Raw genomic sequence first — 27938 nt, 5'->3', positions numbered from 1 at the left:
AGTGCGAGTGGACATGATCCAATATTGTGGATTATGTCCGCTGCACTTCGATAAATCCTGACAGCATATGCTCTCGGCATTTATCATTGCACCATTGCGTGCAATACCGCCCCCTGGAGATTCACACGGCCAATCGGCTGCTAGCAGGGGGTGTCAATCAAACGATCGTATTGAATTCTGGTGATGTCTGTCTGCTGCGTCAGAGCAGACGGACAGGTTATGGAGCAGCGCCATATGGAGCTTGATAAAAATGACCCATATTATGTCGTTTTACAAGAGTTTTCAGTTTTACTTCTTTTATCAAATTTACTCTCTCTTTGTATCATTTGCCGAAAAGCATACCTAGGTAGGCTCAGGAGCCGCAATGCACTACTAGTAGCTAGCTGATGTTTGGTGGCTATCCACATATGCTTTTTGTCATTGACTCACTAGATGTGTTTAGCTAGGTCCCAGTAGTGCATTGATGCTCTGGACCTGTCTTTAACTATGTTTTTAACACTTTTGCAGGGGTTAAACATAATTATAAACAAACAATATTGCAATAATATTCCATTTTTGCACTTTAATGTCCCTTAAAGCAGTTTTAACTTTTCATGATGCTCATTCACCAACATGAAATATATATTTTTAGTTGAATGTTCCTCAAAGCAATGAGGTTTTGGGCACATTATCTTGTATATTAGAATTGAAATCAGAGATTAGAAAAACAGTGTTTTTATTTAATATGACCATTGAGCAAGTAAGGTGCAAATGTATAGTGACGGAGAAGAGAAATAAAGTGTAATCTCATTAGCAGCCTCTTGTTGTTTGGTTGTTGTTTTTCTTACAATGTTCCAAATGTAGAACAAGCCTAATAAGCCTTTTCTCCCTATCCCATGACATTAATTTTCATTTTCACAAAATGCAAAGAGAAGTAGGAATATTTGGGAATGGGACTCCTGTTTGTCAGGCACCAAGAGGATATGGGGACTTCAGATGCCTAGATTTGTGCAAATACTTTCTTCTAATTGGAGAGGTAGCAGGTGAAGAAACTACATATATACATACATACATACAAACACATATACAGTATATATATATATATATATTTCTGTTTTTACAATAAAACATAAGGAATTCAACAGAAAACATGTATTAATCACAGAATTTAAGTTTCCAATGAAATGTTAAATAGCTTGGAAATCCCAAAATGAATCTTCTTTTCCCAACTGAACTGAAATATTATTTGAAAAACTATGTCATTTCCAAATTCCCAATGTTTCTTTTTTCATATTTGATTGGGAATTTACATTTTTGCATTAATATGTAATTTTTGTTCTCTCTCTCTGTCTTTCCCCTCCTCTCTCTGTCTTTCCCCTCCCCTCTCGCTCTCTCTCCCCCCTCTCTCCTTTCTTTCTTTCTTTCTCTCTGTCTCTCTCTCTCCCTCTTTCTCTCTCTCTCTTTATCTCTTTCTCTCTCTCTCTGTCTCTCTCCCTCTATCTCCCTATTTTTCTCTCTGTGTGTCTCTCTCTCTCTCTTGTCACTCTCTCCCTCTATCTCTCCCTCTCTTCATCTCTCCCTCTATATCTATCTCTCTCTGTGTCTCTCTCCTCTCTCTTTCTGTGTGTCTCTCTCTCTGTCTCTCTCTTTTTTCTGCCTGTGTCTTTCTCTCCTCTCTCTCTTTCTCTGTCTCTCTCTTTCTATCTGTGCCTCTCTTCTCTATCTCTCTCTCTCTCTCTCTCTCTCTCTCTCTCTCTCTCTCTCTCTCTCTCTCTCTCTCTCTCTCTCTCTCTCTCCCTCCCTCCCTCTATCCATCTCTCCCTCTCTCTCTCTCTCTGTCTCTCTCCTCTCTCTCTGTCTCTCTCTTTCTGTCTGTGTCTCTCTTCTCTATCTTTCTCTCTCTCTCTCTCTCTCTCTCTCCCCCTCTTTCCATCTCTCCCTCTATCTCTCTCTCTCTGTGTCTCTCTCCTCTCTCTCTCTCTCTCTCTCTCTCTCATCAGTTATCAGCTATTGGGCATTAGTAGGATGTACACAATTGGTACAGCTGTATTAGTTACAAGTTAAACAGCTTTTAGTTACATTTTTCAGGGCCAAAAAAAAAAATGTCAACATATTAAAAATTGCTGATCTTTGAGACGTATCATTTAAATGTTTGAGTACAATGTCCCTTTAACTTTCTGTAACTAATTTGCATTACTTCTGACATGCACATTCTTACTAAAGTATCAAGTAGAGTGCTACTTTGTTGAACAAAAAAAGCTTTATCAAAGATTTCAAAGGCAGCTCATTATAGCCCTTAATTGGAAATATAACTGTAGCTCTTTCCTCAATTTGTATAGTATTTCATACTTATTGGATATTTGAAATTATGCATGACTTCTTCAATATTTAATAAGGGATATGTTTCTTTTTAGCCCTGGGTACAGGCTTTAAAAATAAAAGATTTTAAAACCAGAATGGAGCCTTGAATATATCCTTAGGCGATTAGTGCCAGTCTCCAAGGCAAAGTGAAGCTGACCTTATACAACTTGCTTTTCGCCCATTAATGAGAGGTCACACAGGATTGCAAAGTAACAGCTCTGCGAAAATAGGTCAATGAAACTGTGACTCACCTAGGACTGTAGCAGGCATTTTATGTGTTTTTATTGTTATAAATAGATAGGCTGATGGATTAAAACACTGATGTGGTAAGAGCTGTAATGTTAGAATATTTAATTGTTCATTGTTTGGAGGGTCAGATACAGCGCTAAGTTATTTAAACTGGTGCTTGATGAATTAGTGTAAAATTAAAGAGGTTTATATTTCCAGATGTGTTTATTTCACCTGCCATAAACAAGCACAGCACAGATTAACCCTTTAGTGCATAGCAAAGGAGACAGATTACAAAAATGTAAGTACCAGTGGTTATTGCTGCTAAGGGTTGGAAGTTATTGGTGGTCAAGGGGTTATTACAACCGTAAGTCAAACACAAAAAAAATCAAAAAAGTTCTCAGCACAAAAGATAGTGTGCGCCCTATTATATTACTGACCCAGAGAAACGATCAAAACACAGAAACAGTTATTAAGGCAACAAATAGGAAGCGCTGGAAAAAAGAAAAGGAGGTAATTCACACTAAGAAAATCCCTCAAATTACTTACTGTGTAAACCTTGTCCATAAGGAGCACCTGTAAATAGCAGGTGTAGGAAGGGGAGCTGTAACGGTCTGTGTTAAAGGCGTGAGAAACACTGTGTGCAGTTCGCCAAACAGCCGTTTAAAAGAGACCCCAGGATTTCCTTAAGGTGACCAAAATGGTTAGCAGGTTTAAGAAAGGGGGATTTTCTAAGTGTGAATTGCCTCCTTTTCTTTTTTCCACAAGAATAATAATCCTCAGCACCTTTCAAAGGTTGAAAGGTGCTGAGGATTATTATTCTTGTGGATCTATGTGTGGCTGGAGGTCGCCAGCTTTTCCTACGTGCACCTAGTCTGATAAGGCTACACCTGTGGTTGCTGGGTTTATCTTGTTTTTATTTCTTTTTTCCAGCGCTTCCTATTTGTTGTCTTAATAACTGTTATTACAACCCTACAGGGTTGATTCTTTTTTTGCAACTGACTCGGGATCAAGCCCAAATTTTTGTTTCTAAAACTTACATGAAGCCCAAGATAATGCCAGATTACAAGTGGAGCACTATTTAACGCTCCCGCTCAAGGTTTTTATGCGCATTGGGTTGTGGTTGTATTATGAATTGAAAGTAAACTGTTTTCGCTTGCGCGCTAACCTGACGCGTGTAAAAAGCCGAATTTAGAATTGTGATAACGTATTCCCCCATCAAAGTCAATGGAGAAAAAAAGTGGGGGGGAAAACCTAACATCCTTTTCACTTGCAAACACGATCGCATATTCTTAAGTGCACTAACCCAACATAAAAATATGAATATTTCACATTCCAATGTTCTTCACATAATAGAATACGTTCTATTTATTTATAAATACATATTTATATATTGGATGTTTTTTGCACAAATATATATTTATTATATATATATATATATAAATTATATATAGGTATAGATACAGTTGTATGCAAATGTTTAGCCACCCCTGACAATTTCCATGATTTTCATTTACAAATAATTGGGTGTTTGGATCAGCAATTTCATTTTGATCTATCAAATAACTGAAGGAAACAGTAATATTTCAGTAGTGAAATGAGGTTTATTGGATTAACAGAAAATGTGCAATATGCATCAAAACGAAATTAGACAAGTGCATAAATTTGGGCACCCCAGCAGAAATATTGCATCAATATTTAGTAGAGCCTCCTTTAGCAGAAATAACAGCCTCTAGACGCTTCCTATAGCCTGCAATGAGTGTCTGGATTCTGGATGAAGGTATTTTGGACCATTCCTCCTTGCAAAACATCTCCAGTTCAGTTAGGTTTGATGGTTGCCGAGCATGGACAGCCCGTTTCAAATCACCCCACAGATTTTCAATGATATTCAGGTCCGGGGACTGGATGGCCATTCCAGAACATTGTACTTGTTCCTCTGCATAAATGCCAGAGTAGATTTTGAGCAGTGATATGGTTCGTTGTCTTGTTGAAATATCCAGCCCGGCATAACTTCAGCTTTGTAACTGATTCCTCAACATTATTCTCAAGTATCTGCTGATATTGAGTGGAATCCATGCGACCCTCAACTTTAACAAGATTCCCAGTGCCGGCACTGGCCACACAGCCCCACAGCATGAAGGAACATCCACCAAATTTTACTGTGGGTAGCAAGTGTTTGTCTTGGAATGCTGTGTTCTTTTTCCGCCATGCATAACGCCCCTTGTTATGACCAAATAACTCTATCTTTGTTTCATCAGTCCACAGCACCTTCTTCCAAAATGAAGCTGGCTTGTCCAAATGTGCATTTGCATACCTCAAGTGACTCTGTTTGTGGTGTGTGTGCAGAAAAGGCTTCTTCCGCATCACTCTCCCATACAGCTTCTCCTTGTGCAAAGTGCGCTGAATTGTTGAACGATGCACAGTGACACCATCTGCAGCAAGATGATGTTGTAGGTCTTTGGAGGTGGTCTGTGGGCTGTTTTTTTACTGTTCTCACCATCCTTTGCCTTTCCAATATTTTACTTGGCCTGCCACTTCTGGCCTTAACAAGAACTGTGAAACGAGGAAAAAGGAGTGCTGAGTCTTTAAGTAAATATGCAAAGTTTATTAGGAGCAGGCTTCCATAAAAAACACAAGGTAAGCTCCTATCTGACGCGATTCGCGCATGGGCACATGCGCTTCATCAGAGATATTGGTCTCTGCTGATCAGGGTCAATATAAAGGCGAGAGGAGCCTATCAGCAGGTTTGTGGTATTAACCCTTTGTGTATATGATAAACCGTATAAGCCAATGTTTTAAAGGGAAGACACCTGAATGTACCTGATAGGAGAGACATAACAATCACCTATTATGCTGATCCTGAGCAGAGAAAAACAGATAACACCTATAACAATTATCTAAAATGCAGTGATTATTTACAGTGAAAATGTGTTTGCCATTGGCTGGTAAATTAGTATGTTCACTCATTAGGTTTCAGTTGGGTAAGAAAATGTGTATATTTAAAAGATTAAAAATTGCAGTTAAGGCAATTAAATGAACACATAAAGGGTGATTACACATGGTGTTAGTGGCCATAGAGGTCCTAAAACATGGATGATGATAAAAGACATTTGGCAAACAAAAAACAAGATACAATGCATAATTATTGGTTAAAATAGTTAATAACATTAAGGGATGATATTAAGTTGTCATTGCTTCATTTCATTAGTACGAGATAAGGGAAAAAAGAAAGAGAAAAAAAGATGAACTATATGTTATTCATCTATGTGTATCACCCCTAAAGTAAGAATGAGTATTTATAGTTAATATATGACTCATGACATATTTAGAATGTCATGAGAGGCTGTATAATTGTCACTTATGAGGGGAGGGGGTGTCATTCTCTAGTTACTTACAAAAGGGGGAAATTTAGAGTTAGCGTAGAGATAGCGTAGCCATATAGCATCTGTATAGTCAAAAGCAGGAATGTTAATGACAATGCAGAGTGAGAGATTATAACCAATAAATGAATGAGCTAAAAGCATTTTCTTATAAGATAATTGAAAGGGACTAATAGGATATTAGAAGGGGAGAGGAAAGCAACCTCTGGGGGAAGTCTAGAAAGGCTCACTAATTGGTTGTGAAACCAAAGTAAATATAGTTGTACATTCAGTACTTGCCTAAAAGGTTATATTTACCAGATGGACTGAAGTAGTTAATAGGGTAGGGGGGAGGATCAAAACTGATTTGTTTAATCACAATAAAAGTCTTATGATATGAATCATTGTGTTATGGCTGATGATGATCAGTATGTGTGTGAGAAAAGCTCTTGGTGGAGATTTATAGACAAAGTACGCATCATATCACTTATTCAATATCTAATGAAGGTCTAGTCTATCTTGGGGTAATTGATATGATGACTAGGTTGGACCTATGTGTTCATTGAAGGCTAGCGCTAAAAGGATAAGGAAGAAGGGCTGGGATGAAGGGTTTCTTGATAGAGAGGGAGATACTTTTCTTTTTATTGGGAGGATGAGTCTAGGAAAAGGTGGATATACACTGATTACTCTATGAATAAATTAACATCATATCTCTTATTCATGCCTTGTGGTGCTCTGGTCTGTAACATGAATATCCAGTATACTTCTCTTTTGAATAGTGACTTATTTCTATCACCCCCTAACGGGTTGTTTATTATATGTTCGATTGCCTTAAATGAAAAATGAGTTAATCTCTGTTCATGTGTGTGGAAGTGTTTGGCCACTGGGGTTCTAGGGATTTCCTCTTCTATTGATAGGAGATGTTCTCTTATACAATCTTTTAGTGGTCGTGTCGTTATACCTATGTATTGTTATTGGCAATGTGTGCACGTAATAAGGTATATGATATAAGTGGATGTACAATCCATTCTAGTAGTTATGGAATATGATTTGTTAGTTTGTGAAGAGCTGAAAGTGAGACTTTTTTCAGTGTATTTACAGCTTTTACATGGTACATGGCCACATTTGTAGTTCCCTCTGATAGGTGTTAGCCAATTGGTAGTAGGTGGGATTTTATTGTGGAATTTCTGTGTGATCTTATCACGTATAGTTGGTGCTTTTTTGGCCACAAATTTTATGTTTTGTTCCAGTTTGTTTCTCAAGGTCATGTCACCATTGAGGACTGGTAAATATTTTTTTTATAATTTTGATGATAGTGTAGAATTGATTGCTATATTTGGTTACAAAGCATATGTTCTCTCTCGGTACGGGGGTTTTATTGTCACTACTCTTTTGGTTTTGGTTTTTGCGTTTCTGTTAAGGAGTGTAATCCTATCCATTCTTGCTACTTGAGATTTAAATTTAAGAAGAATGCTCTTCTTGTAGCTTCTTGCTATTAATCTATGGGTGAGTTCATCTGCTTGTTTATTGTAAAAATGAAGGGAGCTGCAGTTTCTCCGCAATCTTAAATATTGGCACTTAGGGATGCCTTTTTGCATGTGTGGAGCATGGCATGAGTCAGCTCTGAGAATGGTGTTTCTTGATAGAGGTTTTCTGAAGGTACTAGTTATTATTTTGCCTTCACAGTTATGTTCCAATGTGAGATCAAGAAAATCAATTGAGAGGTCGTTATGTTTATAAGTGAATTTTAAATTAAGTGTATTGTTGTTAAAGATAGTGATGATCTATTGTATGGTTAATTCAGTATTATTCCTATAAATAAGGATGAGATCATCAATGAATCTGCCATACACAACTACTTTGTCGCCGAGGGCCAGTCCACCCCCAAAAAGATAAAGATGTTCAAAATACCCCATATACAGATTCACATATGAGGGGGCAAACTTGGCCCCCCATGGCCGTGCCACATTTTTGGAGGTAGTAATGGCCCTCAAAGACAAAGTAGTTGTGTGTTAAAAGAAATCGTGAGTTCTTCAAGAAAATTGATACATTCTTCTGGATAACTGGTATGTCTTTTCAGCATGTATGTAAGAGCTTTTAGGCCTTCCTCATGAGGAATACTCGAATAAAGAGCTGATACATCAATAGTGAGCCATGTATAGTTGTCCTGCCAGGTAATTTCTTGGATTTGCTGTATAAGACGTGTGCTGTCACGTATATACCCTGGCAAAGACTTGACAATGGGTTGTAATACATTGTCAAGCCAGTTTCCTATCCTTTCGCATAGTGAACCTCTGCTGGCCACAATGGGCCTGTCTGGTGTATTGATGAGGGTTTTGTGTATCTTTGGTACTATGCGAAAGGTAGGAATGATGGGGTATTCAACTAAGCAGTGGTCTGCTATTTCTTGATCTAGGAAGCCTTCTTCCACTGCAGAGTCTAAGAGTGCATGAAGCTCCTTTGTGTATTTATTTGTTGGATTAAAAGTCAGTTAACAAGAACTGTGCCTGTGGTCTTCTATTTCCTCACTATGTTCCTCACAGTGGACACTGACAGCTTAAATCTCTGCGATAGCTTTTTGTAGCTTTACCCTAAACCATAATGTTGAACAATCTTTGTTTTCAGGTCATTTGAGAGTTATTTTGAGGCCCCCATGTTGCCACTCTTCAGAGGATAGTCAAAGAGAACAACAACTTGCAATTGGCCACCTTAAATACCTTTTCTCATGAGTTGATGCACCTGTCTATGAAGTTCAAGGCTTAATGGGCTCACCAAACCAATTGTGTGTTCCAATTAATCAGTGCTAGCTAGTTCCAGGTATTCAAACCAACAAAATAACAAGGGTGCCCAAATTTATACACCTGTCTAATTTCGTTTTGATGCATATTTCTGTTTTCCAATAAACCTCATTTCACTATTGAAATATTACTGTGTCCTTCAGTTATTTGATAGATCAAAATGAAATTGCTGATCCAAACACCCAATTATTTATAAATGGAAATCTTGGAAATTGGCAGGGGTGCCTAAACTTTTGCATACAACTGTATATATAGATATATAGGAATATCTTTTTAGAAATATATAGAACATATTCTGATATGTGCAGAACATTGGAATGTGAAATATTCATATTTTCATGTCGGGTTAGTGCACTTGAGATTATGTGATCGTGTTTGGAAGCTGAAATATTTACAGTAAATACACAGTATAACACTTTATTAAATATTAATATAGCATACATATGCTTTTACATGTTTTCATCTACTTAATGGCAAAGGGTTCCAATGCACTTATATATATGACAAGGGGGCCGATTTATCATCGGTCTGTCCAACATGATCCACTCAGTTCTTGTGAACTGCTTGTGCAATGTCGACCCCTGCAGATTTGTGTCCAATCAGTCGCTAGCGGGGGGTGTCAATCAGCCTGATCGTATGAGATCGGGCGGATTGATGTCCGCAGCCTAAGAGCAGACGGACCAGTTAAGGAGCAGCGGTCTTAAGACCACTGCTTCATAACTGCTTTTTCCGGTGAGCCTGAAGGCTTGTGCAGAAACAGGGGCATCAGGGGCCATTCGGCCCTTGATAAAAAGGCCCCTATATGTGTAAAAATCAGATGCGTGCAAACACAGTGATAAACTCCTTATTGCTTGCGCGTAACTGTTAGCGATCCACTCGTAATCTAGCCCTATGTCAGCAAAAAAATAAACATACACATTAAGAAAAAATTAAGTCATGCACCAAATGTGTGCCCCCCCTCCCCTGCTGAGGCACCCTTAGGTGGTCACCTAGTTGCCTCTAATGGTGGCAAATAGTTAGTGGGGGGAGGGTTAGAGAGCTCTTTGGGGGTATCAGGGAGGTTGGGGGCTAAGGGGGCAGAATATATTTTATTTATAAAAAATAAAAAAAAGATGGTGGGGACAATTGTGGGGTGGGGGAGGGAAGAGAGCTGTTTGGGAGGGATCAGGGGGTGGGATGTGTCCGATGGGAGGCTGATCTCTACACTAAAGTTAAAATTAACCCTTCAAGCTCTCTACAAGCTACCTAATTAACCCTGTCACTGCTGGGCATAATACAAGTGTGGTGCGCAGCAGCATTTAGCGGCCTTCTAATTACCAAACAGCAATGCCAAAACCATATATGTCTGCTATTTCTGAACAAAGGGGATCCCAGAGAAGCATCTACAACCATTTATGCCATAATTGCACAAGCCGTTTGTAAATAATTTCAGTGAGAAACCCAAAGTTAGTGAAAAAGTGAACAATTTTTTTTATTTGATCAAATTTGGCGGTGAAATGGTGGCATGGAATATATCAAAATGGACCTAGATCAATACTTTGGGTTGTCTACTACACTACACTAAAGGTAAAATTAACCCTACAAGCTCCCTACAAGCTCCCTAATTAACCCCTTCACTGCTGGGCCTAATACAAGTGTGGTGCACAGCTGCATTTAGCGGCCTTCTAATTACCAAAAAGTAATACCACAGCCATAAATGTCTGCTATTTCTGAACAAAGGGGATCCCAGAGAAGCATTTGCAATGATTTGTGCCATAATTGCATAAGTTGTTTGTAAATAATTTCAGTGAGAGACCTAAAGTTTGTGAAAAAGTTTGTGAAAAAGTTAATGATGATGTTAATTTGATCGCATTTGGCGGTGAAATGGTGGCATGAAATATACCAAAATGGGCCTAGATCAATACTTTGGGTTGTCTACTAAAATAAAATATATATACATGTCAAGGGATATTCAGGGATTCCTGACAGATATCAATGTTCCAATGTAACTATCGCTAATTTTGAAAAAAAAAAATGGTTTGGAAATAGCAAAGTGCTACTTGTATTTATTGCACTATAACTTACAAAAAAAAGTAAAGAACATGTAAACATTGGGTATTTCTAAACTCAGGACAAAATTTAGAAACTGGGTGTTTTTGGTGGTTGTAGATGTGTAACAGATTTTGGGGGTCAACGTTAGAAAAAGTGTTTTTTTTTCCATTTTTCATCATATTTTATAATTTTTTATAGTATATTATAAGATATGATTAAATAATGGTATCTTTAGAAAGTCCATTTAATGGCGAGAAAACGGTATATAATATGTGTGGGTACAGTAAATGAGTAAGAGGAAAATTACAGCTAAACACAAACACTGGTTCCAAACGGTCAGAAAATGGAAAAGTGTTGTGGTCACTAAGGGGTTAAGCAACTCTCTCCTTCTGCACATGTTGCCACTAATATTCTGCTCAGGCATTTTATTCATTAACCCCCCCCCCCCACACACACACACACACCCTGTCTACACACTTAAAAAAAAATTGTGGATGCCCATGATTATAATATTCATTTATTGCATAAATCCTAGGGCAGATAAATTATATTTAAAAATTCTTCAAAATCCCTGCAACTGCCCTTATTATTGATTTAAGAGCAACACATTTTTGTTTGTTTTTTAAGAAGCTTAGAAAATATATAAAGCTGTAAGAATGTTCAGTGCAAGTGTAATTCTTATTCAAGTAGTTTGCTGTATACAGGGAAATGTTTTTAACATGTGGCTGAAAACTGAATGAAGCCCTCTAGTAATGCATGAATTTAATTCCATTATTCTTATCTTTTTCAGCTTGCTCAGATATTGCCAACTGAAGAGAATTTTTTGTTATTCTTCAGACAGCAGTTGAAGTCAAGTGAAGAGTTCATGCAGGTACTTACACTTAATCTCCTTGAGAGGCAAGCTTAAAACTTTTTTTGTGTGAAATATATTAACCCTTTTAAGTAACAATTAAAGGGACATGGAACCCGGATTTTTTTGCTCATGATTCAGGAAGAGCATAACATTTTAAACTATTTTTGTTTACTTCTATATTGAAATTGACTTTATTATATTGGTATCCTTTCATGAATGAGTAGTAAGGCTCTACTGTGAGCTAGATTAACCCATCTGGTGAGCCAAGGACAAGAGCATATATGCACAGTATCTAATCAAAAGCTATCTCACAGTAGTCAATTGCTTGTCCTGATACTACCTAGGTATGATTTTAAAACAAAAGTACAAAGGAAATTTGATAATAGAAGTAAATTAAAAAGTCTCTTAAAATTGTATGCTCTATCTGAACCATGAAAGTTTAATTTTGGCTTTACTATTCCTTTAAATCTTTAACTGCTGAGCTATATAGGGGAATGTTTTAAAAAGGGTCTTCAATGCTTTAATTCTAGGGGGTTTGGGTGTTTCTAGGCATGTTTGATGAGTACGATCTGGTTGATTGATACCCCCCTGTTGGCGGACGATTGGCAGGAAATATGCAGGGGGCGGTGTTGCACCAACAAGAGCTGCTGGTGCAATGCTGAATACGGAGAGCGTATTGCTCTCCGCATTCAGCGAGGTCTGTCAGACCTGATCCGCACTGTCGGATCAGGTCCGACAGACCTTTAATAAATAGGCCTCGTAGGGTGGAGCAGTATTATTGAGAGCTTTAAAAGTTAAGAGTCAGGATTTTATGTTTTATTCTTGAGGTTAGAGGAATGAAGGGACTGGCATAGAGGTGCAGCAAATGAGGAATGACATGTAAGGAAGATTAGCCTAGCAGAGGCATTTATTATGGATTGTAAGGGAGATAGATGGCAGCTAGGGAGGCCGGAGAGGATGGAGTTGCAATAGTCAAGGCAGGAAATGATGAGAGAGTGGATTAAAGTCATTATGTCTTGTGTGAGGAAGTGGCGAATTTTGGAGATATTTTTAAGGTGACCCCAAGACATCCGACATGTGGGGTTGGTGTAATGATATTATCAACAGTTAGAGAAAGTTGCGAGTTAGGGATTTTGGAAGAAGGGGGGGAATAAGGAGCTCAGTTTTGGAGAGATTTAGCTAAAGGTAGATTCTAATACATTGCTAAATAACAAACCTTCATTGAAGCCTACAACAATTTTTAATCAAGTGAAGAAACGACAACCAGGCCTAAACTTGACATTGTTCTTGGTATCCTTTCATTAGAGGGTACTGAGGAAGGCTGAGGAGTTCACACTTGTCTTGAGCACTATATGTATAACTTTATAACTAACATTGTTGCAAACACTGCTGCTGTATGGTACATTCAAATTATCCATACTTTTTCTTTATTAACTCTTTTGTGGAAAATAGACACACAGAAGGATGAGGAGGGTCCAAGATGTACTGTTAATATAATTAACTTAATACAAAGGATTAATTATTATCTAAGAAATTCCTTTTATTCATAGCTACATTAGTGCAATAACAACTTTTAAGCAATATAGCCTCTTGTAAATAACAGAAAAGAGCATTTTGTCTTTACATTACATTTGTGTCTTATATGTGTATATATGTAAATATAATTAAGAAATTACACCTAGATTATGAGTTTTGAGTGCGATAGAGAAATTAACAAACACAACAAAAGTTACGTTATTTAATTTCCTATAGCGCTGCCATTACAAGTTTTCATACTCCTTTTGCGTGCGATATGATTGCGTTGAGCTCCATACCACAAACAATCAGAGCACTGCTGAGACGTGTTCATGCACGATTTCCCCATAGACATCAATGGGGAGAGCCGGCAAAAAAAAAAAAAACAACACCTGCGATCGCGGAAACAAAAGTTCCATAACGCAGCCCCATTGATTTCTATGGAAAAATAAAAATACTGTTTAAACCTAACACTCTGACATAAACCCCAAGTCTAAACACCCCTAATCTGCTGCCCCGACATCGCCGATGCCTGCCTACAGTTATTAACCCCTAATCTGCCGCTCCCGATATTGCTGCTACCTAAATAAAATAATTAACCCCTAATCTGCCGCTCCCAATATCGTCGCCACTATACTACATTTATTAACCCCTAAACCGCCAGCCCCCCCATCGCAACAAGATTAATTAAACTATATTAACCCCTAAACCTAATGTAACCCTAACCCTAACGTAACCCTAACCCTAACGTAACCCTAAACCTAACCCTAACACCTCCTAACTTTAACATAATAAAAATATATCTAAATTAAATTTACAATTATTAACTAAATAAACCTATTAACCCCTAAACTGCCAGCCCCCCCACATCGCAACAAGCTAAATTAAACTATATTAACCCCTAAACCTAACCCTAAACCTACCCCTAACCCCCCTAACTTTAACATAATTAAATTAGATCTAAATTAAATTTACAATTATTAACTAAATAATACCTATTTAAAACTAAATACATACGGATAGATTACGAGTTTTGCGTTAGGCTTAAAAGGCAGCGTTGGTCGGTCCTAGCGCTGCTTTTTAACGCCCGCTGGTATTACGAGTCTTGCAGGTACAGGTGTACCGCTCACTTTTTTGGCCAGACATGGAAAAACCGCAAATCCACTTACATAAATTGGGTATCCTATTTTTTCAATGGGAATTGCATAGCACCGGTATTACGAGTCTGACAAAAAGTGAGCGATACACCCTCTCCTGTTTAGACTGGTACCACATTTTAAATTCAGTAGTTAAGAGTTTTATGGTACGCCGTAGCATAAAACTTCTAACTAAAGTGCTAAAAAGTACACTAACACCCATAAACTACCTATTAACCCCTAAACCGAGGTCCTCCCGCATCGCAAACACTAAAATTAAATTTTTAACCCCTAATCTGCCGAACCGGACATCGCCGCCATTATAATAAATATATTAACCCCTAAACTGCCGCACTCCCTCATCGCAAACATTAGTTAAATATTATTAACCCCTAATCTTCCGTCCCTAACATCGCCGACACCTACCTACATTTATTAACCCCTAATCTGCCGCCCCCAACATCGCCGCCACTATACTAAAGTTATTCACCCCTAAATCTAAGTCTAACCCTAACCCCCCCCTAGCTTAAATATAATTACAATAAATCTAAGTAAAATTCCTATCATTAACTAAATAATTCCTATTTAAAACTAAATACTTACCTATAACATAAACCCTAAGCTAGCTACAATATAACTAATAGTTACATTGTAACTAGCTTAGGGTTTATTTTTATTTTACAGGCAAGTTTGTATTTATTTTAACTAGGTACAATAGTTATTAAATAGTTATTAACTCTTTAATAACTACCTAGTTAAAATAAATACAAAAGTACCTGTAAAATAAAACCTAACCTAAGTTACAATTACACCTAACACTACACTATAATTAAATTAATTCCCTAAATTAAATACAATTAAATACAATTAAATAAAATTAGCTAAAGTACAAAAAAAAACAAATACTAAGTTACAGAAAATAATAAACAAATTACAATATTTTTAAACTAATTACACCTAATCTAATCCCCCTAACAAAATAAAAAAGCCCCCCCCCAAATAAAAAAGCCCTACCCTACACTAGTAGTACACTTACCCAAAGTAATCAGTTTACCTGTAAAAAAAATTACAAATCCCCCCCAAACATTAAAACCCACCACCCACACAACCAACCCTACTCTAAAACCCACCCAATATCCCCTTAAAAAAACCTAACACTAACCCCTTGAAGATCACCTTACCGGGAGAAGTCTTCATCCAAACGGGCCGAAGTCCTCAACAAAGCCGGGAGAAGTCTTCATCCAAGCCGAGCGAAGTGGTCCTCCAGACGGGCAGAAGTCTTCATCCAGACTGCATCTTCTATCTTCATCCATCCGGCGCAGAGCGAGTCCATCTTCAAGACATCCGACGTGGAGCATCCTCTTCTGGCGACGACTAAAATAGAATGAAGGTACCTTTAAGTGACGTCATCCAAGATGGCATCCCTTCAATTCCGATTGGCTGATAGAATTCTGCCAATCGGAATTAAGGTAGAAAAAATCCTATTGGCTGATGCAATCAGCCAATAGGATTGAAGTTCAATCATATTGGCTGAACCAATCAGCCAATAGGATTGAGCTTGCATTCTATTGGCTGATTGGATCAGCCAATAGGATTGAACTTCAGTCCTATTGGCTGATTGCATCAGCCAATAGGATTTTTTCTACCTTAATTCCGATTGGCTGATAGAATTCTATCAGCCAATCGGAATTGAAGGGACGCCATCTTGGATGACATCCCTTAAAGGTACCTTCATTCTGTGTTAGCCATCGATTGAAGAGGATGCTTCGCGTCAGATGTCTTGAAGATGGACTCGCTCCGCGCCGGATGGAGGAAGATAGAAGATGCCGTCTGGATGAAGACTTCTGCCCGTCTGGAGGACCACTTCTGCCGGCTTGGATGAAGACTTCTCCTGGCTTTGTTGAGGACTTCGGCCCGGTTGGATGAAGACTTCTCCCGGTAAGGTGATCTTCAAGGGGTTAGTGTTAAGTTTTTTTAAGGGGGTATTGGGTGGGTTTTAGAGTAGGGTTGGTTGTGTGGGTGGTGGGTTTTAATGTTGGGGGGGGGATTTGTAATTTTTTTACAGGTAAAAGAGCTGATTACTTTGGGGCAATGCCTCGCAAAAGGCCCTTTTAAGGGCTATTTGTAATTTAGTGTAGGGTAGGGCTTTTTTATTTTTGGGGTGGCTTTTTTATTTTGTTATGGGGATTAGATTAGGTATAATTAGTTTAAAAATATTGTAATTTGTTTATTATTTTCTGTAATTTAGTGTTTGTTTGTTTGTTTTTTGTACTTTAGCTAATTTTATTTAATTGCATTTAATTGTATTTAATTGTGTTTAATTTAGGGAATTAATTTATAGTGTAGTGTTAGGTGTAATTGTAACTTAGGTTAGGTTTTATTTTACAGGTACTTTTGTATTTATTTTAGCTAGGTAGTTATTAAATAGTTAATAACTATTTAATAACTACTGTACCTAGTTAAAATAAATACAAACTTGCCTGTAAAATAAAAATAAACCCTAAGCTAGATGCACTGTAACTATTAGTTATATTGTAGCTAGCTTAGGGTTTATTTTACAGGTAAGTATTTAGTTTTAAATAGGAATTATTTAGTTATTAATAGTAATTTTATTTAGATTATTTAAAATTATTTTGAAGTTAGGGGGTGTTAGGGTTAGGGTTAGACAGGTTTAGGGGTTAATACATTTAATATAGTGGCGGTGACGGGGGCGGCAGATTAGGGGTTAATAAGTGTAGGTAGCTGGCGGCGACATTGGGGGCAGCAGATTAGGGGTTAATAAATATTAGGTAGGTGTCGGCGATGTTGGGGGCAGCAGATTAGGGGTTCATAACTATAATGTAGGTGGTGGCGGTGTCCGGAGCAGCAGATTAGTGGTTAATAATATAATGTAGGTGTCAACGATGTCGGGGGCAGCAGATTAGGGGTTAATAAGTGTAAGATTAGGGGTGTTTAGACTCGGGATTCATGTTAGGGTGTTAGGTGTAATCGTAAATTTTATTTCCCCATAGGAATGAATGGGGCTGCGTTAAGGAGCTTTACGCTGCTTTTTTGCAGGTGTTAGACTTTTTTTCAGCCGGCTCTCCCCGTTGATTCCTATGGGGAAATCTTGCACGAGCACGTTACACCAGCACACCGCTAACGTAAGCAGCGCTGGTATTGGAGTGCGGTAATGAGCAAAATTTTGCTCAACGCTCACTTCTTGTCTGGTTTGTAAAAACCTGTAATACCAGCACTGTCTGTAAGTGAGCGGTGAGCATAAACTGCTCGTTAGCACCGCAAAGCCTCTAACGCAAAACTCGTAATCTAGGTGTTACTTGTGAAATAAAACCTAAGCTAGCTACAATATAACTAATAGTTATATTGTAGCTAGATTAGGTTTTATTTTTATTTCACAGGTAAGTTAGTATTTATTTTAACTAGGTAGACTAGTTAGTAAACAGTTATTAACTATTTACTAACTACCTAGTTAAATAAATACAAACTTACCTGTGAAATAAAACCTAATCTGCCTTACACTAAAACCTACCATTAAAAAAAATAAAAAAACTACGATTACAAAAAATTTAAAATAACTACCATTACAAAAAATAAAAAAATATCTTCACAAAAAAAACCACGAAATTATCCAAAAAAATAAAGATTAATCCTATTCTAATACCCTTAAAAAAACAAAAAAAAAACCCCTACTCTAGAATAAACTACCAAGGACCCTTAAAAGGGCCTTTTGGGGGGGGCCATAAAAGGGCATTTTGTAGGGCATTGCCCTGAGATAAACAGCTCTTTTGCTCTAAAAAGAATACAAAGACCCCCTAATACTATACAACCCCCCATCCCCTAAACTACCAGGGGCCCTTAAAAGGACCTTTTGGGGGCCCTTAAAAGGGCCTTTTGTAGGGTATTGCCCTGAGATAAACAGCTCTTTTGCTCCAAAGAAATACAAACACCCCCAAACTACCAAGGGCCCTTAAAGGGCCTTTTGGGGGCCCCTTAAAAGGGCCTGTTGTAGGGCATTGCACTGAGATAAATAGCCATTTTGCTAAAAATAAACACCCCCTAATAATATACATTACACAAAATAACAAATTATCAAACATTAAAAAAATTATTCCTATTCTAACACCCATAAAAAAACCACCCCAAAATAAAAAAACCTAATCTAGAATAAAATACCAATGGCCCTTAAAAGGGCCTTTTGTAGGGCATTGTCCTAAAGATATCAGCTCTTTTATTGAAAAAAAATTACAAAGACCCACTAACATTACAAACCCCCCCCCCCAACCCACAAAATAAAAAAAAATCTAAAAAACCTAAGCTACCCATTGCCCTGAAAAGGGCATTTGTATGGGCATTGCCCTTAAAAGGGCATTTAGCTCTTTTACTGCCCAGACCCTAAACTAAAAAATAAAACCCACCGAATAAACCCTTAAAAAAGTCTAACACTAACCCCCTGACCATCCACTTACAGTTTTTGAAGTCCCGCTTGAACGATCTTCAGCCCGGTGAAGTCTTCATCCAGGCGGCCTCTTCAATCTTCATCCCGGCGGCAATGTCCTGATCCAAGCGGCGAGAAGTCTTTATCCAGGCGGCCTCTTCAATCTTCATCCAGGTGGCATCTTCTATCTTGATCCCGGAGGCGCGGAGTAGGTCCATTCTGAAGCCATCCGGCGTGGAGCATCCTCTTCATATGGTTGTACACTAAATCTTCAATGCAAGGGACGCGATTCAAGATGGCGTCCTTAGCATTCCTATTGGCTGAAAAATTTGAATCAGCCAATAGGAATTTGAATTAGCCAATGGAATGAAAGCTGCTTAAATCCTATTGGTTGATTTGAATAGCCAATAGGATTTTAGCAGCCCTAATTCCTATTGGCTGATTCAAATTTTTCAGCCAATAGGAATGCAAGAGACGTCATCTTGAATCACGTCCCTTGCATTGAAGATTCATTGTACGGCGGTGACCGTATGAAGAGGATGCTCCACACCGGATGTCTTCAGGATGGACCCGCTCTGCATCGGCTGGATGAAGATTGAAGAGGCCGTCTGGATGAAGACTTTTTGCCGTCTGGATGAGGACTTCGCCGGCTGGATGAAGATAGAAGAGGCCGTCTGGATGAAGACTTCTTGCCGCATGGATGATGACTTCGCTGGCTGGATGAAGATCATTTCAGCGAGACTTCAACAACTATAAGTGGATCGTCGGGAGATAGTGTTAGGTTTTTAAAATAATTTTTTGGGTGGGTTTTTTTTTTAGTTTAGAGTCTGGGCAGCAAAAGAGCTAAATTCCATTTTAAGGGCAATGCACATACAAATGCCCTTTTCAGGGCAATGGTTAGCTTAGGTTATTTTAGATAGTTTTTTTATTTGGGGGGTTGGTTGGGTGGTGGGTTTTACTGTTGGGGGGTCTTTTTTTTACAGGTAAAAGAGCTGATATATTTGGGGCAATGCCCCACAAAAGGCCCTTTTAAGGGCCATTGGTTGTTTATTGTAGGCTAGGGTTTTTTTATTTTTGGGGGGGGGGGTTATTTTGATAGGGCTATTAGATTAGGTGTAATTCTTTTTTATTTTTGATATTTTTCGTAATTTAGTGTTTGTTTTTGTAATTTAGTTGGTTTTTATTTTTTGTAATTAGATACTTTTTGTAATTTTTAGAGTAGTGTTATGATCTTTTATTGGTAGTTTAGTTTTATTTAATTGGTAGTTAGTTTAATAATTATATTAGTTTAATTGTTAGTTTACAATTATTTTTTTTTTAATTTGAGAGGTAAATTTTAATTTAATTTAAGTTAGGGAAATTTTAATTTTAATATAAAGTTAGAGGGTCGTTAGGTTTAGGGGTTTCTAGATTAAATTAGTTTATTTTGTTGTGGGAGGGTTTTTCGGTTTAGGGGTTAATAGTTTATTTTAGTATATTTCGTTGTGGGGGGCTTGCGGTTTAGAGGTTAATAGGTTTATTATAGCGGCGGTGTGGGGCGGACGGCAGATTAGGGGTTAATAATATTTAAATAGTGTTTGCGATGTGGGAGGGCGGCAGTTTAGGGGTTAATAAGTTTATTATAGTGTTGACAATGTTGGGGAGCGGCGGAATAGGGGCTAATACATTTTTTTAGTGGTGGCGATGTCGGGAGCAGCAGATTAGGGGTTAATAAATGTATTATAGTGTTTGCGATGCGGGATGGCCTCGGTTTAGGGGTTAATAGGTAGTTTATGGGTTTTAGTGTACTTTTAACACTTTAGTTATGAGTCTTATGTTAGAGCTTTGTAGCGTAAAACTCATAACTACTGACTTTAGATGGTGGTACGGATCTTGTCATTTTAGGCTGTAACTCTCACTTTTTAGCCAGAACGCAAAACTTGTAATACCGGCGCTATGGGAATCCCATGAAAAAAAAATCATTTTTACATGTGCGGGGCTAACGTTGCGTTACAGGCTAAAAGGTGTGCGGTACAGCTATACCGACAACACTTGTAATAGCTGCTATGCTGTTTTAACACTGAAAATGTCATATTTTCAGCGTTACAATCCGTAACGCAAAACTTGTAATCTATGTGTTAATTAATTAAAAAAATATTATTTTTGTAATCCTATTGCACCAATGTAATTTACATCTAGCATAGTTTATAATATGGAGGTGAGAAGTTTGATGGATTTGCAATTGGTCTGTTATCTTTAACCTATAAGAATGTAGTGCTCACTTTATAAAGGGTAATGGGTGGAGCTATCCCAGTTGGATATGCACTTTTTTACGTTAAGTGCTTTTTTAAAAACAATAAAATACGTATGGAAATTTTTATGTTTACATTTTCCACGTAGTGACACTTTTTGCTGACTAAAGAAAAAATAAATAAAAGCATATTTCTTCTTGATCTTGCACCTCACTCTGGCTCAAACGTTTGACCATATCAATGGCTATTGTTCATTATAGTACCCATTCAAAGTAGCTGTTGTGACACATTACAACACATCACAACACCAAGACAATTTGCTAAGTGACAATTTATTTTAGATGTGTGTGTGTCTTGGTTTTCATAGCTGCCTCAGATCTTTAGCACACCAGATTATCTATATTTCAATCGTTTTCTACTTGAGGTGCTTCATCATAATCAACACATTCAAACACAGATACAGAAGCACACAAAAGATCAGAGATGGTGCCTTGACGCTCATAAATCCCAACCTGCATATGTATAGCATCAATGTCATTAATCTTCACAGGAAGCTGCATCAGGTATGAATATCATATGCTGCTGTAAAGTTCAAGTAGAATAACATTTTCGGTGGCAGATCCATTGAAGAGTGAATTTTGTCTCACGCTGTTATTTTACTGGACGGTTTCGTTACACTGACTAAAATATCTCACTGCTTGAAAGGACAGCTCAGAGAATAAGATTGCTTGAAGTCCTTGTGTTCTCAAGTGAGGAAAAAAATAATCTTTTGAACAACATGTCTTTTATTAAAGTGTTTTACAATTTTGTGTATAATATTTGTAAGGGGGGTGTTAGAACCTGGGCTCTAACTTGTTTTGTCATGAATGAAACGCATTTCTTAAAATTTGTTAAAGTTAGTTCAGAATATGAGACATATTCACCTTGTGTTGCTTGGTAACATTTTTTTTTTCTTTAAATATCATGTTCTGTAATAATCAAATTTTATATTCATAATGTAAAGGGACATAAAAGTGCAAAAAGAAAATGCTCTAATATAATACAGCATTTCATTACTGCTGTTTCTTCCACATAACTGTGTTTAACCACTGCAAAGTCAACTCTAGATCGATCAGCAATGCACTGCTGGAAGATAACTGAACACAACTATGTGCAGCCACCAATCAACAAAGCTCCCAGTAGTGCACTGCTGCAGCTGAGCATATGTACATATGCTTTTCAACAAATGATGCCAAGAGTACAAAGTCGATTTTATAACAGAAGTGAATTTGGAAGTGTTTTAAAGTTGCATGCTCTACCAGAATCATGAAAATTTAATTCTGACTTTCATATCCCTTTAAAGTCTCTCTTTTGGCAGTAATAACACATTTTTAAACATCTATACACGTGAAATAATGCTTTAGATTGTGACAATGTTTTAAAAAAAAATCAGATATAATAGTTTACTTATTCTCTTTTCAGACATGGAGAAGATATGATACTGATCACAGTGGTTTCATAGAAACTGATGAGCTTAAGGTAATGTAAAATATATATTTTAGAGAAGCAAGTTAACCCCTTAGTGACCAGACCATTTTTCAATTTTCTTACCGTTAAGGACCAGGGCTATTTTAACATTTCTGCGGTGTTTGTCTTTAGCTGTAATTTTCCTCTTACTCATTTACTGTACCCACACATATTATATACAGTTTTTCTCGCCATTAAATTGACTTTCTAAAGATACCATTATTTCATCATATCTTATCATTTATTATAAAATATGATGAAAAAATTGGAAAAAAACCACACTTTTTTCTAACTGACCCCCAAAATCTGTTACACATCTACTACCACCAAAATACTCCCATGCTAAATAGTTTCTAAATTTTGTCCTGGGTTTAAAAATACCCAATGTTTACATGTTCTTTGCTTTTTTTGCAAGTTATAGGGCAATAAGTACAAGTAGCACTTTGCTATTTCCAAACCATTTGTTTTTCAAAATTAGCCATAGTTGCATTGTAACCAGGGCCGCCACTAGAAATTTTGGGGCCCCTGACTTAACCATTGATCAGGCCCCCCCCCACTTTGACATTTGCAATTTTGACCAAGTGACTAAAACGTATATGCACTTTATTCTTAAGAGTAGTCAAACTTGGAAATGTTGTAAAGGTAGTAACACACAAACACAGAAACACACAGACACATTCATACACTGAAACACACACTCACACATAAGGATTCACATATAGACACTCTAGCAGACATGCAAAGAAACACACAAACACACTCAGACACAGACACCCAAACAGACACTCAGCACTTGTTTACATTGACCTGACAAGTAATGAGGAAGACTACAGGTTCTCCAACATTGGTGTGTCCGGTCCACGGCGTCATCCATTACTTGTGGGATATTCTCCTCCCCCACAGGGAAAGGCAAGGAGAGCACACAGTAAGAGCTGTCCATATAGTCCCTCCCAGGCTCCGCCCCCCCAGTCATTCTCCTTGCCGCTCTGAACAAGTAGCATCTCCTCGGGGATAGTGAGGAGTTTGTGGTGTTTAGTTGTAGTTTTTTATTCTTCTATCAAGAGTTTGTTATTTTAAAATAGTGCTGGTATGTACTATTTACTCTGAAACAGAAAGAGATGAAGAGTTCTGTTTATAAGAGGTGTATGATTTTAGCAGCAGTAACTAAAATCAATTGCTGTTCCCACACAGGACTGTTGAGATGAGAGAACTTCAGTTAGGGGGAACCGTTTGCAGACTTTTCTGCTCAAGGTATGACCATTTTTCTAACAAGACTGTGTAATGCTGGAAGGCTGTCATTTTTCCCTCATGGGGATCGGTAAGCCATTTTCTTAGTCTCAAACAGAATAAAGGGTTTATTATGGGCTATAAACTGATAGACACTTTTAGGGGCTAAATCGATTGCTTTATTTAAGTATTATATGCAGTTTGAAGTTGAATTTCACACTTTTATAACATTGGGGAACGTTTTTAGCACCAGGCACTTGTTAAGACACCTTCCCAGTCAGGAAGGGCCTTTCTCTGTAGTAGGCAGAGCCTCATTTTCGCGCCATTATTGCACAGTTACTTTTGAGTACAGTACATGCAGCTGCATGTGTGAGGGTCTGGAATCCACTAAAAACGTTCCTAGAAGGCTTCATTTGGTATCATATACCCCCCTGGGATTGGTGAAGTCGCAGCAAAGGCTGTGGCTGGGGCTGTAAGGGGGTTAAAATTGTAAACGGCTCCGGTTTCAAAATTTTAAGGGTTAACAGCTTGAAAATTGGGGTGCAATACTTTGAATGGATTAAGACACTGTGGTGAAAATTTGGTAAAGATTGGATAATTCCTTCATAGTTTTTCACATATTCAGTAATAAAGTGTGCCCTGTTTAACATTTAAAGAGACAGTAACGGTTTTGTTTTTAAACGTTTTTTGTGCTTTATTAACCAGTTTAAGCCTGTTTAACATGTCTGTACCTTCAGATAGATCATGTTCTGTATGTATGGTAGCCAATGTGGTTCCCCCTTCAAATATGTGTGATAATTGTGCCATAGCGTCCAAACAAAGTAAGGACAGTACTGTCACAAATTGTAAAGTTGCCCAGGATGATTCCTCAGATAAGGAGGTGCTATCTAGAAGGAAGTAGACATAGTTCTACATCATCTCCTTCTGTGTCTATACCAGTTATGCCCGTGCAGGCGACCCCTAGTACTTCTAGCGCGCCAATGCTTGTTACTATGCAGCGATTGACGGCAGTAATGGATAACTCCATAGCTAATATTTTATCCAAAATGCCAGCATTTCAGAGAAAGCGCGATTGCTCTGTTTTAAACACTGTAGAGCAGGAGGGCGCTGATGATAATTTTTCTGTTATACCCTCACACCAATCTGAAGTGGCAGTGAGGGAGGGTTTGTCAGATGGGGAAATTTCATATAGGAAGAATTTCTCAGCAGGCAGAACCTGATGTTGTGACATTTAAATTTAAATTAGAGCATCTCCGCGCATTACTTAAGGAGGTGCTATCTACTCTGGATGATTGTGACAATCTTGTCATCCCAGAAAAATTGTGCAAGATGGACAAGTTCCTTGAGGTCCCCGTGCACCCTGATGCTTTTCCGATACCTAAACGGGTGTCGGACATAGTGTATAAGGAGTGGGAGAACCCAGGCATACCTTTTGTCCCTCCTCCTATATTTAAGAAATTGTTCCCTATGGTCGACCCCAGGAAGGACACATGGCAAACAGTCCCTAAGGTCGAGGGGGCGGTTTCTACTCTAGCCAAGCGCACATCCTTTCCTATTGAGGACAATTGTGCTTTCAAAGATCCTATGGATAAAAAATTGGAGGGTTTGCTTAAAAAGATTTTTGTACAGCAAGGTTAACTCCTTCAACCTATTTCGTGCATTATTCCTGTCACTACAGCGGCGTGGTTCTGGTTCGAGGAACTGGAAAAGTCGCTCAGTAGGGAGACTCCGTATGAGGAAGTCATGGACAGAATTCACGCACTTAAGTTAGCTAATTCCTTTATTTTAGACGCCGTTTTGCAGTTAGCGAGGTTAGCGGCGAAAAATTCAGGGTTTACAATTGTGGCGCGCAGAGCGCTCTGGCTAAAGTCTTGGTCGGCGGATGTATCTTCCAAGACAAAATTGCTTAATATTTCAAGGGTAAGACCCTTTTTGGGCCAGAATTGAAAGAGATTATTTCAGACATCTCTGGGGGAAAGGGCCATGCCCTCCCACAAGATAAACCTTTCAAGGCTAAGAATAAGTCCAATTTTCGTTCCTTTCGCAATTTCAGGAACGGACCGGCTTCCAACTCGGCAGCCTCTAGACTAGAGGGTAACGCTTCCCAGACTAAACCAGCTTGGAAATCAATGCAAGGCTGGAACAAGGGTAAACAGGCCAAGAAGCCTGCTGCTGCTACCAAAACAGCATGAAGGGGTAGCCCTCGATCCGGGACCGGATCTTGTAGGGAGCAGACTCTCTCTCTTTGCTCAGGCTTGGGCAAGAGATGTTTAGATCCCTGGGCACTAGAAATAGTCTCTCAGGGTTTTCTTCTGGAATTCAAGGAACTACCCTCAAGGGGAAGGTTCCACATGTCTCACTTATTTTCAAACCAAATAAAGAGACAGGCATTCTTACATTGTGTAGAAGACCTGTTAAAGAGGGGAGTGATACACCCAGTTCCAACTGTGGAACAAGGTCAGGGGTTTTACTCAAATCTGTTTGTAGTTCCCAAAAAAGAGGGAACTTTCAGACCAATTCTGGATTTAAAAATTCTAAACAAATTTCTCAGAGTTCCATCGTTCAAAATGGAAACCATTCGAACAATTTTACCTTCAATCCAGGAGGGTCAATTTATGACTACCGTGGATTTAAAGGATGCGTATCTACATATTCCTATCCACAAATATCATCCAAGGATTTTCACAAAGGTGCTAGGGTCCCTTCTAGCAGTTCTAAGACCAAGGGGTATTGCAGTGGCACCTTATCTGGACGACATTCTAATCCAAACGTCGTCTCTTTCCAAAGCAAAGGCTCATACAGACATTGTTCTAGCCTTTCTCAGATCTCACGGGTGGAAGGTGAACGTAGAAAAGAGTTCCCTGCCTCCGTCGTCAAGAGTTCCCTTCTTGGGAACGATAATAGATTCTTTAAAAATGAAGATCTTCCTGACAAAAGTCAGAAAGTCAAAGCTTCTAAACGCTTGTCAAGTTCTTCACTCTATTCTGCAGCCTTCCATAGCTCAGTGCATGGAAGTAGTAGGGTTGATGGTTGCAGCAATGGACATAGTTCCTTTTGCTCGAATTCATCTAAGACCATTACAACTGTGCATGCTCAAGCAGTGGAATGGGGACTATACAGACTTGTCTCCAAAGATTTAAGTAGACCAGATGACCAGAGACTCACTCCGTTGGTGGTTGTCACAGGATCACCTGTCTCAGGGAATGAGTTTCTGCAGACCAGAGTGGGTCATTGTCACGACCGACGCCAGTCTATTAGGCTGGGGCGCGGTCTGGGATTCCCTGAAAGCTCAGGGTCTATGGTCTCGGGAAGAGTCTTTTCTCCCGATAAACTTCCTGGAACTGAGAGCGATATTCAATGCTTTCCGGGCTTGGTCTCAACTAGCGAAGGCCGGATTCATAAGATTCCAGTCAGACAACATGACGACTGTAGCTTACATCAACCATCAGGGAGGAACAAAGAGTTCCTTGGCGATGAGAGAGGTATCCAAGATCATCAAATGGGCGGAGGATCTCTCCTGCCATTTATCTGCAATTCACATTCCAGGAGTAGACAACTGGGAGGCGGATTATCTGAGTCATCAGACTTTCCATCCGGGGGAGTGGGTACTCCACCCGGAGGTTTTTGCCCAGTTGACTCAATTATGGGGCATTCCAGTCATGGATCTTATGGCGTCTCGTCAGAACTTCAAGGTTCCTTGCTACGGGTCCAGATCCAGGGATCCCAAGGCGACTTTAGTGGATGCATTAGTGACGCCTTGGTCGTTCAACCTAGCTTATGCGTGTCCACCGTTCCCTCTCCTTCCCAGGATTGTAGCCAGGATCAAACAGGAAAAGGCCTCGGTGATTCTGATAGCTCCTGCGTGGCCACGCAGGACTTGGTATGCAGACCTGGTGAATATGTCATCGGCTCCACCAGGGAAGCTACCTTTGAGACAGGATCTTCTAGTACAAGGTCTATTCGAACATCCAAATCTAGTTTCTCTCCAGCTGACTGCTTGGAAATTGAACGCTTGATTTTATCCAAGCGCGGGTTTTCAGATTCAGTGATAGATACTCTTGTCCAAGCCAGAAAACCTGTGACTAGAAGGATTTACCATAAAATATGGAAAAGATATATCTGTTGGTGTGAATCCAAGGGATTCTCATGGATTGAAATTCCCAGGATCCTCTCCTTTCTCCAAGAAGGTTTGGATAAGGGATTGTCAGCGAGTTCTCTAAAAGTACAGATTTCTGCTTTATCTGTCTTGTTACACAAACGACTGGCAGCTGTGCCAGAT

General features: G+C 38.7%; 1 protein-coding gene across 1 annotated transcript in view; it reads left to right on the top strand.

Annotated features, from left to right (window-relative positions):
* Nucleotides 1-27938, top strand: part of CALB1 (calbindin 1) — a 107337-nt gene that overhangs the window by 32863 nt on the left and 46536 nt on the right. Inside the window, exons 4-5 of the mRNA XM_053713175.1 lie at nt 11547-11627; nt 22388-22444. Of these exons, the coding sequence (XP_053569150.1) occupies nt 11547-11627; nt 22388-22444 (138 nt within the window). The remainder of the gene's footprint in view (nt 1-11546; nt 11628-22387; nt 22445-27938) is intronic.

The sequence above is a fragment of the Bombina bombina genome, chromosome 5, assembly GCF_027579735.1.
Source record: "Bombina bombina isolate aBomBom1 chromosome 5, aBomBom1.pri, whole genome shotgun sequence".
NCBI classification, from domain to species: domain Eukaryota; kingdom Metazoa; phylum Chordata; class Amphibia; order Anura; family Bombinatoridae; genus Bombina; species Bombina bombina.
The sequence above is the reverse complement of the archived record's forward strand: the minus strand, read 5'-3'. Positions and strand labels throughout refer to the sequence as shown.